The sequence below is a fragment of the Astyanax mexicanus genome, chromosome 1, assembly GCF_023375975.1.
Source record: "Astyanax mexicanus isolate ESR-SI-001 chromosome 1, AstMex3_surface, whole genome shotgun sequence".
In the NCBI taxonomy this organism is placed as follows: Eukaryota; Metazoa; Chordata; class Actinopteri; order Characiformes; family Acestrorhamphidae; genus Astyanax; species Astyanax mexicanus.
Window position 1 is genome coordinate 40,484,452 of NC_064408.1, and position 12,491 is coordinate 40,496,942.

At 35.1% G+C, this 12,491-nt stretch overlaps 1 protein-coding gene across 1 annotated transcript; it reads right to left on the reverse strand.

Moving 5' to 3' along the window:
• Positions 1-2,267: 2,267 nt before the first annotated feature.
• Positions 2,268-4,842, reverse strand: LOC103039380 (trace amine-associated receptor 1-like). The gene has a single exon (XM_007243350.4). It carries the CDS (start codon positions 4,285-4,287, stop codon positions 3,262-3,264), a length of 1,026 nt encoding a protein of 341 aa, XP_007243412.2. The 5' UTR covers positions 4,288-4,842; the 3' UTR covers positions 2,268-3,261.
• Positions 4,843-12,491: the final 7,649 nt, after the last annotated feature.

Here is a 12,491-nt window from a genome sequence, read left to right on the forward strand (position 1 = left end):
TGTTCGTCTCAGCAGAAGAAACTGATCTGCGTATTCACCGTGTGAAGGTATTCAAGCAGCTCATTTAAGGGAAGAGTAATGTTGTTTTATTCTTTATTCTGTTTATTGTTTATGTAAAAGCTGGGTTTGCAACACTGAATATGAATCAATCAATCAACCTTTATTTTCACCCGGGAATACATTGAGGATGCCCCTCATTTACAATGCCTCCGAGCATTTACAGTTTAAAAGGGATTGAAAATATTTACTAAGAAATTAGATATGATAAGGAATAAAATGATCACATTCATTTCATAAATAAGAGACGCTGCAGATTACCGAAGGAAGTAAAATGCTGCTTCAGCATGAACCAGCTTTGATCACATGACAATCTAAAAGTCGCATGTTTATAAGATAACTGAAGTGTAATAGCAGCTATCTGCTACCTTCTATTAGCTCTTGTGTTCTTGGTTATGATAATCCACCATAACATCACGCTTCACTGCTCCTGTAACTTTATAGTTTATAGTAAACTGCATACGATCATCAAAGGTTAGTAACTTGCCGGGAAAGGCAGGGGGAAGTGCAATGATATTGAAGTGATCAAATGTGACTTTTATTTGGCTGCAGGCAGTAATTACCCAAACAAGTGTGGACAGTAAAGTTTTTATCAATTTGTAATGTTGCCATTCGTTAGTGATTTTTCGCATGTATTTGGAGACACATACACAATGTTTTAAACATTTCAACAGTTTAAAAACTTTTGTTGACAAATTGAATTTCCTCTGATCATCTTTACCAGAGTTCTTCTTTACTGACTGCAATGAAAACTGCAGTGAAATGAAAATCTGTACTGAGATCTTTTCACAACAGGGGTGTAATAAGGTTGTTATACACAAAGCACTGATGGGTAATGGTAAAATGGCTTTGTCATCTGACTGCTATCAGTTTTCACACATCCTGACTTCTCTACTCTTCTTCTACCAACTAATGGATTTTACTGCTCTGGATGAGGAATGGATATTACTATCTGCAGGTTTTCCATGTTTCCTTAATAAATACCGATACTTTCTTATGTTAACATATAATGAAGGAATTTACAATTCAATTCAATTGCCACAAAATATGTTTTTTTAGAAGAGTAAATGATGGATTTTTTATTAATTGTTACACATTGGTATTCTAGCCATTTAAAATGGAATGCCTGCACATTAAATCCCACACTTCTATAATTCACACACAGACATTAGTAAACACACTTTGTATCTGTGGTGTTACTGTTTTTATACACTTTACTCTGGCAGTGTACAGTTTAAATGTCATAGGGTGTATTTATGTGAGGTAATATTACTCTTGACTGTGGCCATAAAGAGAAACCACAGCATGGCATTATAATAGCACTGTAGTGTGATTATTTGATTGATTATAGAGACACTGTGCTTTGAGGGCCTTTATTTAAACTGATGAAATCTCATATAATGTTATTTAAGAAGGTGTTGACCAAATATTTCCTGCTGCTGATGTTAGTGACAGTTCCTACCATCTACATTAGTTTGTTAAATCAGTATCATGCCCTGATTCTGTGTCCGTAAACTGATCAAAAGTTAATATGTACACAACATCCTAATGGCTTTACACTGTTTACATTGCCACCAGTCTAGTGTACACACACACACACACACACACACACACACACATCATTGTTGTTGGACAGTTATACTGAGCCAAATGCTGTTATAACTTTACAAAAACTTTGTAAAGAGTTTGTTTGGAGTTTATTTAAAGGACACTTCTGCATTATTTATTCATTTAAAATATCTGTTTAGTAGTTTTTTAGTTAGATAAACACCATATGTATGTAGGCCATAGTAAATGAAAATTATACTTTGTGTAGTTCAGGTAGTGATCATAGGCAGACGTTTTACAAAACGTACAACATTATAAAGCAAAAATAAAATACAGTACCAATCAAAGGTTTGGACACACCTCTTCACATTCAATACATTTTCTTTATTTTTATGTTTTTTTTTTTTTACATTGTAAATTAAACATGAAAAGATTAAAGCAAAATAATTGTTAAACAAACAAAAAAAAAGAATATGTTTCATATTTTAGATTTTTCTAAGTATCACATTTATCTTTGAGGACAGATCTGCACACTCTTTGGTATTATAATCTCAGTGTCTTCATGAGGTAGAGTCACCTGGAGTAGTTTTGCTGGAGGAAAATAATAATAAAAAAAAACAATATGATTGGAAAATAATAATTTTACAATACAGTATATTTCCCACTATTCTTCTTCTTATTTTAGTAATGCACAGAAGACTTCCACTTGGACTCCATAATTATGAAGACCATGAGTCATTAGCAGATTGGAGTTTTGTTTAATTTTGTTCCAAACAATAGAGGCAGACATTGCATTGCTGGCTTCAAAACTGTTACAACTGCATCAACATTGCTTAAGTCTAATAAACTGGTAAGGCTAGTTATCTTTTAAATCACATAGCTCATTGAACTTAACAACAGTCATGATTTTTCCAAGGATTTCTGGTTCACTTCCTTTTGGACTCCCACCTGGAATCATCATCATATTCACCCTGAATCTCCTATACCATTGTTTGTTGAGGCTGTCCTAAAATTGTGAACTGTGCAAATCAGTGTGTCATTACATTTCACTAAGTCTGAACAATTGTAGACAATTTGAGTACTCATTTATTTTAGGCAGTTTAACCCTAGAACACTAACGTTAAAATTAGTAACACCTTCACTAACGTTGGGTATACATTGTATGACAAGTTTGACAAGACCTTCTTCATTTTTACAACATACAACATCACATAAAATAAAAAAGTACCATGGATGACCCTATATAAAAAAAAAAACAGAAAAAATATTTAAAATCAGGTAATCATTAACAGGTAATGTCCTAACAAAAAAATAATGCTGCTGGAAACTTTGGGAACTTGGTCTTTGGTTCATCCATTCATTGGACATGTGAGAGTCTGATTTAAACACACAAACACTAACATCAGGTAAATTACACCCATAAAATATCTTACTCTCTATCACTAACATCGGATGAAAATCATCCGAACGCATGCCTCTTGAAAAAAACATAGATGGGAGGAGGAAATCAACCATAAAATTAAATGAGCCCTGAAGCTTTTCAAAGTCCAATGCAGCTCAGACACCAGCAACACAATTAAAATCATATGAAAAAACTGTGTGGGTGAAAATGACCAGGCGTTAGGGTTCTAGGGTTAATCATTTGATAATTCCGCATCAGTGTGAAAACAGATTTGTTCTTGAGGACCCTGGCTGAAATATTTTACCTGATAAAACCATCTTAAATGCTTTTCTAAACCACTTATAGAATAAAGCATACACAATAGGATTACACATAGAATTCAGATATCCAATCCAAACGAGCATATCAAACAACAGTGGAGGAATTAAGTAACCAATGAAAGGATCGATGACATTGCAGATAAAAAATGGAGTCCAAAGTGACAGAAACACGCCCATAATCACAGCCAGAGTTTTGGTGGCTTTTTTCTCTTCTTTGCTCAACACTGATTTTATATTGTTTTTACATTTTGAGTCCTGAATAGATTTTGCTTGTTTTTGTGCAACATGAAATATTTTCATGTATATACTGAGCATCACAATGCCTGGGATGTAGAAGGACAGTACAGAGGAAGAAGTGCTCGATGCTGCACTTTGAAACAACACACAGCCTCCTTCACATTCAACATTCTCATAGTAAAACTTTTCAATACCCAGAATATTCAGCTCCAGAAATATTATTCCAAACCCAACTATGGCCGAAACAGTCCAGCAGATGGAGATCATGATCACTGTGACTAAAGGAGTGATTTTACTGTGATACAGCAGGGGCTGACACACAGCATAATATCTGTCAATAGATATAAAACACAAATTTATAATGGAAGCAGTGGACAAAGTGATATCAACACTGCTGTGTATTTTACAGAACAAAGGACCCAAATACCAGCAAGTTTCTACAGAGCGCAGCATACTAGGAGGCATCACAAATCCACCCAGCAGCAGATCAGTTACAGCCAGAGACAGAACCAGGTAATTAGTTGGCATGTGAAGCTGCTTGAAATGAACAATGGTTAGAATAACAAACAAGTTCCCCAATACTGTTAAAATCACCACTGAACCAAAGAACAAGTAAAGTGGCACCTTCAAAAGCAGCGGATAGACAAACTTTGGACAGGATCCATTTATAAAATCATAACATAAGGGAGAGATTTCCACAGCATGAGCATGACTTGAGTTCATTTCGCAGTCCAACTGTTGATGAGAACAGGATTTTGTTCCTGCAATACAATCTGTAAAAAAACAGTTTTAGTGAACGAGCTAGAAGCATGTAGTCATTTTGCATTTGCAATTTTCATCAAAACAACAATATAAATGCAGATTCTAAACATCCAATCCATTCCATATTTGAAAAGAACTGAATATTAAAAGAAAGTAGTTGTTCCATTAATTTTCTCCACAATTTTCTCGTATTTGTCTCATAAATAATTCAGAAATAAATCCTCAAACATGCTGACAGAAGGTCATTTTATAGTTTACCTTTAACATAACTATTTGATTATGTACTTGTCTTTAAAGTGTACAGAATGTAAAGAAAAATGCAAATACACTTCTATATTCTACACTACCTCCAAAACAACGTATGCAAAATTTGTCATTTACCAGATAAGACTATATATTGGTAGTTAGGCAACCAAATCAATCTTTCTGAACCAATGTAGCCTCATGCAAAAACAGCTGCACAAATAAATAATTACACCCAATAATTTGTTTCTTGTTAATTGTCTTACCCCAATCGTCGACCTAACAGACTGTCCACTGCAGAGGCCACTCTTTATAACAGATAAGCTACTTTTTATAACCTTAATCTAAACCCACACCCCTGCATGTACCCTGCCAAAAATAAAATCTCTCAGGCCCTAGTGGTCATTAAGGCACAGAAGGGCAATTATTCGTTGCCATATTAGTCCAAGTGACTGACTCAGTCCTTTATTTCTCCCTCTGGGGTTAACCAGCCACAGAGGCACAAAACTGGACAGTGTCACAGTACAGAATCACTGACCTCAATAGTTAATAGATATAATATAATAATAATAGATAAAGAAGTTTTTTTATTTTATTTCTAATTTTTATCCCATTTTCTCCCAATTCACCCAACCCACTCATTAGGACTTCCCCATATCACTTGTGATGCTCCAACACCAGGAGGGTGAAGACTATCACATTCCTCCTCCCATACAAGTCAGCCACCGCCTCATCACAGCGCGCTCAGAGAAAAGCGCAGCGACTCGGTTCTGATACATCAGCTCACAGACGCCTTGTGCTGATCGACATCACCCTTTGGAGTGATGTGGGCAAAGAGCGCAATCTACCCACCCAGAGAGAGAGCAAAGCTAATTGTGCTCTTATAGGGCTCTGGTAGCCGATGACAAACTACATGAACAGGATTTAAACTAGTGATCTCAAGATTGCAGTTGCAGATGCAGTTTTAGTAATGCGAAGCACTAGAAGCTATTTTATAACCAACAGTGCTTTCTTGTGGAAATTTTTCATCCTCTTAAATAAATCAATTCTTTACTTCTTGGAATTACTAATTCATTTAAGCACTTGTCAAATTTCAAAGCTGTAATAAAATGGTTTGCTTATGAATTTTCCATATTTTCCTCAACAAGTTGTACGTTACATCTTTAATTTTGAGTTTGCAGAACGATTCAAGTGAAAAACCCAATATTGTAAAAAATTTCTTCACCTGCCAAGCCAAAGTATTCTACCTTCTTTGACCATAGTCCACTATTGATCATGCTGCACTAAATGCACAACTACAACCTTCTTTTCACTCTAAAAGCAGAGTAACAAACTGTGTCCTTTGTCCTCAGCTTGCAGTGGCATGAGGTTACTGAACCAATGCATGCCAGGGTCCACAGGCTCTTATCACAAATGTCTGCCCAAGGTTAGTTCACTTGTCTGGCCTTGTGGTCTTCTGACTCACTACCTAGTGAACCCAGTTCACTTTAGGGGTTCATGCCATATGCATTTTGAGGAACCTGTTTAGAACTGTAGGTCTGTAGAAAAATAATCATAAAACTGTCATAAACATACTATTAAAACAATTACGTAACAGTTTTTGGGTGTTGGACATGCCTGATTTTCGGTTGGATTTTATGTGGGTTTTATTTTTGAAAAATAAAATAAAAATAAAACTCTTGTGTACCAAACTCACAGTATTCAACTATGCAAATAAAGAAAAAGAAAGTAATTTTCTATGTGAAACTCTTACTAATAGTAACAAAAGATTCAATTTTTTTTTTTATTTTTTGACCTCCCTGAAAAATGGCAATATACAGCTGTGGAAAAAAAATAAGTGACCACTTAAAATGTTGAGTTTATTTGATTTTACCAAATTGAAAACCTCTGGAACATAATCAAGAGAAAGAGGGATGATTACAAGCCATCAAACCAAACTGAACTGCTTGAATGTTTGCATCAGGAGTGTAAAGCATAAAGTTATCCAAAAGCAGTGTGTAAGACTGGTGGAGGAGAACATGCCAAAATGCATGAAAACTGTGAAAACCAGGGTTATTCCACCAAATATTGATTTCTGAACTCTTAAAACTTTATGAATATGAACTTGTTTTCTTTGCATTATTTGAAGTCTGAAAGCTCTGCATCTTTTTTTGTTATTTCAGCCATTTCTCATTTTCTGCAAATAAATGCTTTAAATGACAATATGTTATCCGTAGTTTATAGAATAAAACAATAATGTTCATTTTACTCAAACATACCTATAAATAGCAAAATCAGAGAAACTGATTCAGAAACTGAAGTAGTCTCTTATTTTTTCTCCAGAGCTGTATATATACTAAGGTATATATACTACTTCTTTAGTATGAATGGCGTATACATATTTGACTTCAGTTGTGGCCAAAATATTTATATAAATACCAGTCAAAACTTTGGACACACCTGATCTCTCGATTTAATGTATATTTTCTTTATTTTTATTATTTTCTATCTTGTAGATTAATATTCATAAGGTAGTACCTGGAATGGTTCTCCAATTGTTTTAAAGAAGTTCTAGAGGTGCTGAGCACTTGTTAACTTCTTTTACTTCACCTTTTTTTCAGGTGCTTCAGCTTGTCCCATTTTACCTTCAGCCTAACCTTCTACCCTCAGCCTAACTTATCCTCAACCTCAGCTCAAATCTTAACCCTAACCATTATCCTGACCGTAGTCCTAACCATAACCTTAATCCCACCTAATCTCTACCCTCAGCCCAAATCTTAACCTTAACCATCATCCTGACCCCAAGTCCTAACCATAACCTTAACCTATGTCTAATATCTACCCTCAGCCTAACCTTAACCTCAACTTTAGCCCAAATCTTAACCTTAACCATCATCCTGACCCCAAGTCCTAACCATAACCTTAACCTACGTCTAATCTCTACCCTCAGCCTAACCTTAACCTCAACTTTAGCCCAAATCTTAACCTTAACCATCATCCTGACCCTAGTCCTAACCATAACCTTAACCTATGTCTAATCTCTACCCTCAGCCTAACCTTAACCTCAACTTTAGCCCAAATCTTAACCTTAACCATCATCCTGACCCTAGTCCTAACCATAACCTTAACCTATGTCTAATCTCTATCCTCAGCCTAACCTTAACCTCAACTTTAGCCCAAATTTTACCCTTAACCATTATCCTGACCCTACTCTGAACCATAACCTCAACCACACCTAATCTCTACCCACTGAATAAACTTAACCTTAATATCAGACGAAATCTTAATCCTGGCCCTAGTTCTAACCATTACCTCCACCACACCTAATCTCTACCCAGGGGTAACCTTAACCTCAACCTCAGCAGAAATCCTAATCCTAACAACAATCTCACCCTAGTCCTAACCATAACCACACCTAATCTCTACCCTCAGCCTAACCTTAACCTCAACTTTAGCTTAAATTTTAACCTTAACCATCATCCTGACCCTAGTCCTAACCATATCCTCAACCACACCTAATCTCTACCCTCTGACTAAATCTTAACCTTAACCATCATCCTGACCCTAGTCCTAACCATAACCTTAACCTACGTCTAATCTCTACCCTCTGCCTAACCTTTACCTCAATTTAAGCCCAAAATATGAATCCTAACATCAATCTCACCCTAGTCCTAACCCAAACCTCAACCATACCTAATCTCTACTCTCTTACTAAATTTAACCTAAATATCAGACCAAATCCTAACCTTGACCCTAGTTCTAACCCTGACCTTAACCCAAACCTAATGTCTACCCTCAGCCTAAATCTTAATCCTAACCATCAATCTGACCCTAGTCCTAGCCATAACCCTAATTGCACCTAAACTCTTCCCACTCAGCCTAAATTTACCCTCAACCTCAGCCCGAATCTTAATCCTTATCACTAGTGTTACTAGACTTAGTAACATGCTCAGTTTTCTCAGATTTCTCAGGATAATATTCACAGATATGAACCTGGACACTCCAGATGAAAAAAAACAGTTAAAGTAAAGTGAAAAACATCTGAATTATGTGGATAACTTTCTATAAACGTCTCTGGATGTTGTACTGAATGTTAAGATGCTTCTGCAGCATCAACATATTGTTGATATGTTAGTGAGTGTTTACAAAGAATATTTCCATATAAATTGTCTCCGAAAGGTGTGAACTAAATATATTCAGAAAACATTACAAAAAACATTTAGAAATTGTATATTTATCAGTCGCTATTACTAATCGTATTTTGTACAACTGTGAAAGTTCAATAACAGGAATGTCTAATTTGTTTTACATTTTATTTCTTGTAAATTGTTTCTAAATATATATTGAATCAACAAGAACTTTTTAAATAAAAACTGGCATTAACAATTCCTAAGGTAAGGTAAGGTAAGTCTTTCCTCCTTTTTTGTGCTAAATGGTTAATTGAGTGATTGAGAGATGAATATACCTTTATGTAATATGCCTTTTTAATCAATTACTAAAATTCACTTAAGTATTATGTTTTATTTTTTTACTTATGTGTACTTAAATGTTCTATAGTGTCTATATGGTATAAGTTTGGTTCACTTTCTTCTATAGTAATAAGAAATATAATATCTCTTTATGTCCTTAATTATACCTTAACTCCATTTATGGCACAGAGAAGGGTTTCATTCTGTTCTGTTGTGTTGGACCAGCTCATGAACAGCTCATTTACTGTTCACTGTTCACATCTCTCACTTTAGAGTTGTATTTTACATCAAAAAAGAAAGTTACTGTACAATGCACTTCAGTGTCTATGCAGAAACATGCTTTTAGTTAAAGGGAAGTCATAAGTAAACTTAATAAACTTAACTTTAGTGCAGCTTTAGGCTCTAATGCACTCTCCTGACCCCAACTTTGATATCAGCTTTGGAAAAAATGAGATATTTATGTGATGCAATACAGGTGTCGCTTGTCTCAGTGGAGGAGGAGTGCTATGTGTCTCATTAAGTTCATTAGAAGTGTTAGCCAAGGTTTACACTTTTCACACCTCTCAGTGCTGAGGGACTAGTTAGGCATGAAGAAAACATGCTTCTGTTTACTTACATTTCCACACCTTTCTCCCTTTCCACACGTATGTACTCTAGACCAACCAGAACAATTCCCACAGGTGCGTCTTTAGTCAAAAACAACTTTGTTGTGGATTGCATCATTTGGCTGTGAGTGTTCATTTGGCGGTCCGTTTATCAGACCCCAAGGAATATGCAAGTGATGTGTAGCTCAGTTGGGGGTCACTTATTTGTAATACTTTAAGCGAAAAGCTTCTTATTAGTCATATACTTATAAAAACAATTGTACACATATTTATATTCATTATGTTTTAAGATCTTTCAATATTTTAACTATCACACCATGTTTTTTTACTTGTGAACAAGCAATGTTTATATTTAAATGAAGCACCATATATTTATTTTTCATTCCTGTGGCAGTGTAAATGCAGTGCAGTATTTTTTTTTATATTTGCCCTCTTACAGATATTGTTCTTGCTTTTTTGCCATACTTACATTTTTTAGATTATGAAACATACTTTTATTTCAGACAAAGATATAATTAACTGTGTTTAACTACATATTTTGGAAAGCTGAGTTTAATTTCTAAAGCCACAACCAGGCCTGATTACTGCCAGACCTGTAGAAAAAAAAAATTACAGGATAAAATATTCAATTCAACAATAAGAAAGATACTAGATGGAAATTTTCTCCATGAGAGAGTTCTAAGGCAAAAAAACACTTCTGACCAAAAAGAACACAAAGGCCCATCTCAAAATTACCAACAAACATTGTGATAATTCTCAGGACTTTGGAAAAACATTCTGCTGGCTGACGAGACGAAAGTGAAACTTTTTGGAAGGTCTAATGTAAATTAAAACATAATTTCAGAAAAAGAACATCATACTGAATGTGAAACATGGTGGTGGTAGTGTGATGGTCTGGGGCTGGTTTGCTGCTTCAGGACCTGGACAAGTTGCTGTAATTAAAGGAACCATGAAATCTGCTCTCTACTAGAAAATCAGAAAAGACAAATGTCTGGCCATCAGTTCATGATCTTAATCTCAAGTGTACTTGGGTTCTGCAGCAGGACAATGACCTGAAGCACACCAGCAATCTCACCTCTGAATGGCTCAAAAAAATGTTTTAAAGTGGCCCAGACAGAGACTGATTGAAATGCTGTGGCATGATCCCAAACAGGCGGTTCATGCTCGAATACCCCCCAGTATGACTGGATTAAATCAATTCTGCAAAGAAGAGGGGGCTAAAACTCCTCCACAGAGATGTAAAAAGACTTATTGCTAGTTATCACTAACGCTTGATTGAAGTTATTGCCGCCAATGGTGGACCAACCAAGAAGACAAAAGATTTTTCCCCTTATATATGATTGCATTTTCTCAGGTTATATTTGTCTGACAAGGTATGAAAAAAAAAAAGCAAACAAACAAAAAAAATCTGTAAGGGCTCAAATACTTTTTCACAGAGCTGTATGTCTTGTGTTATTTTATCGTCATCGCCTTCGCAAAATCTGGACATAAATGAAATCATAGCAAATAATAATAATAATAATAATAATAATAATAATAATAATAATAATAATAATAAAAGTATGAGATGTTGGAATCAGTCATCTGTATTACCAGATGCCTACTGCCTATATATATATATATATATATATATATATATATATATATATATATATATATATATATATATATATATATATATATATATATCAAATACTTTGATACTAACATACTAACATTGTAAGGTATTCAGTATCTTCTACTATGCAGGTCAGTATGCAGTTATTAGAGTAATCCTATCACTATTAGTTACAAAGCACATTAAGTCCAGCTACATACAAGTGTTTATTTATCCTAATCTGATTCTTCGTATCCTGGTGGGCTGTTGGCTCTCTGAAGGTCACTGCTTTGCGTTTTATGTAAGAGGTATTGATCTGGCACTCTTTAAATTCTGAGATACTAAAACAAGCTCTGTACTTATGTACTCTGAAAGCTGAAACATTCTAAGCTGGAGTTCAGAACTGTTGTACCTACATTGTATAGCCATTCTAAATATTGCCTGTTCTTATATTGTGACAGCCCTGCGGCCTGCAGCTCTCACCTCAGCCCACAGTGACCAGAACATCTCAGACTTGGCTCTTCTGCAGTTTTCTAACTGTCCTAACTGTTTCTAACTGTTTTTAGAAGCTCAAACTACATATCGATGTACAAATTACATTAAGATTGCCGTTAAATTCTTTATTTCTCATTCCTAAGCATCATCAGTGTCTTTTTTAGTATGCAAAAGGGTTAATGCTGATACTACGAGAGAGCAGGACAATCCATCCTTATTTATATTATTCAATGTTAAATTGATGTTGGGTACAGAGTAGTTTAAATTGTGATGTCTACATATGAGGACAAAAAGAACTTGTCCTCAAAATCTTCAGGTCCCATCAGACACTCCACTATTTTGCTGTTTTTTTCCTTATGTATTAGGTACAGAAAAATAAAAACATGGATCATTTGGAAGTCTTCTGGACTAGGGAACTATTGCTCTAGAGACAAGTGTAGAAAAATGTCATACAATGTCAAAATGGCAGTGTCACACCATGTCAAAAAGTGTGACATGCATATAGTCAGCATGGCTTAATTAGTGGACTATTAGCTTTCTTGTCTTGTGTTGTCTACCAGGGCTTTGCTGACCTTAAAACTATTAAAACTTTTATTTTTAACAAGAAGGTGAAAATCTGTGTACATTTAAATGTTGGCTTAACCTTCATGTGTGTATCTTAATAACAGATTTTGAGGCCTCGGCTGCCCCCTCTTTCTCTTCCCTGCTTTTATTTGCTTTGCTCTCCTTGGCTTTGGTCAAAGTCCTTCATATCCCAATCAATAAAAGCCCCTGTCT

Bases quoted from the DNA above. Each gene is read 5' to 3' on its own strand.
- LOC103039380 (XM_007243350.4), bottom strand. From the start codon at position 4,287: ATGAACTCAAGTCATGCTCATGCTGTGGAAATCTCTCCCTTATGTTAT.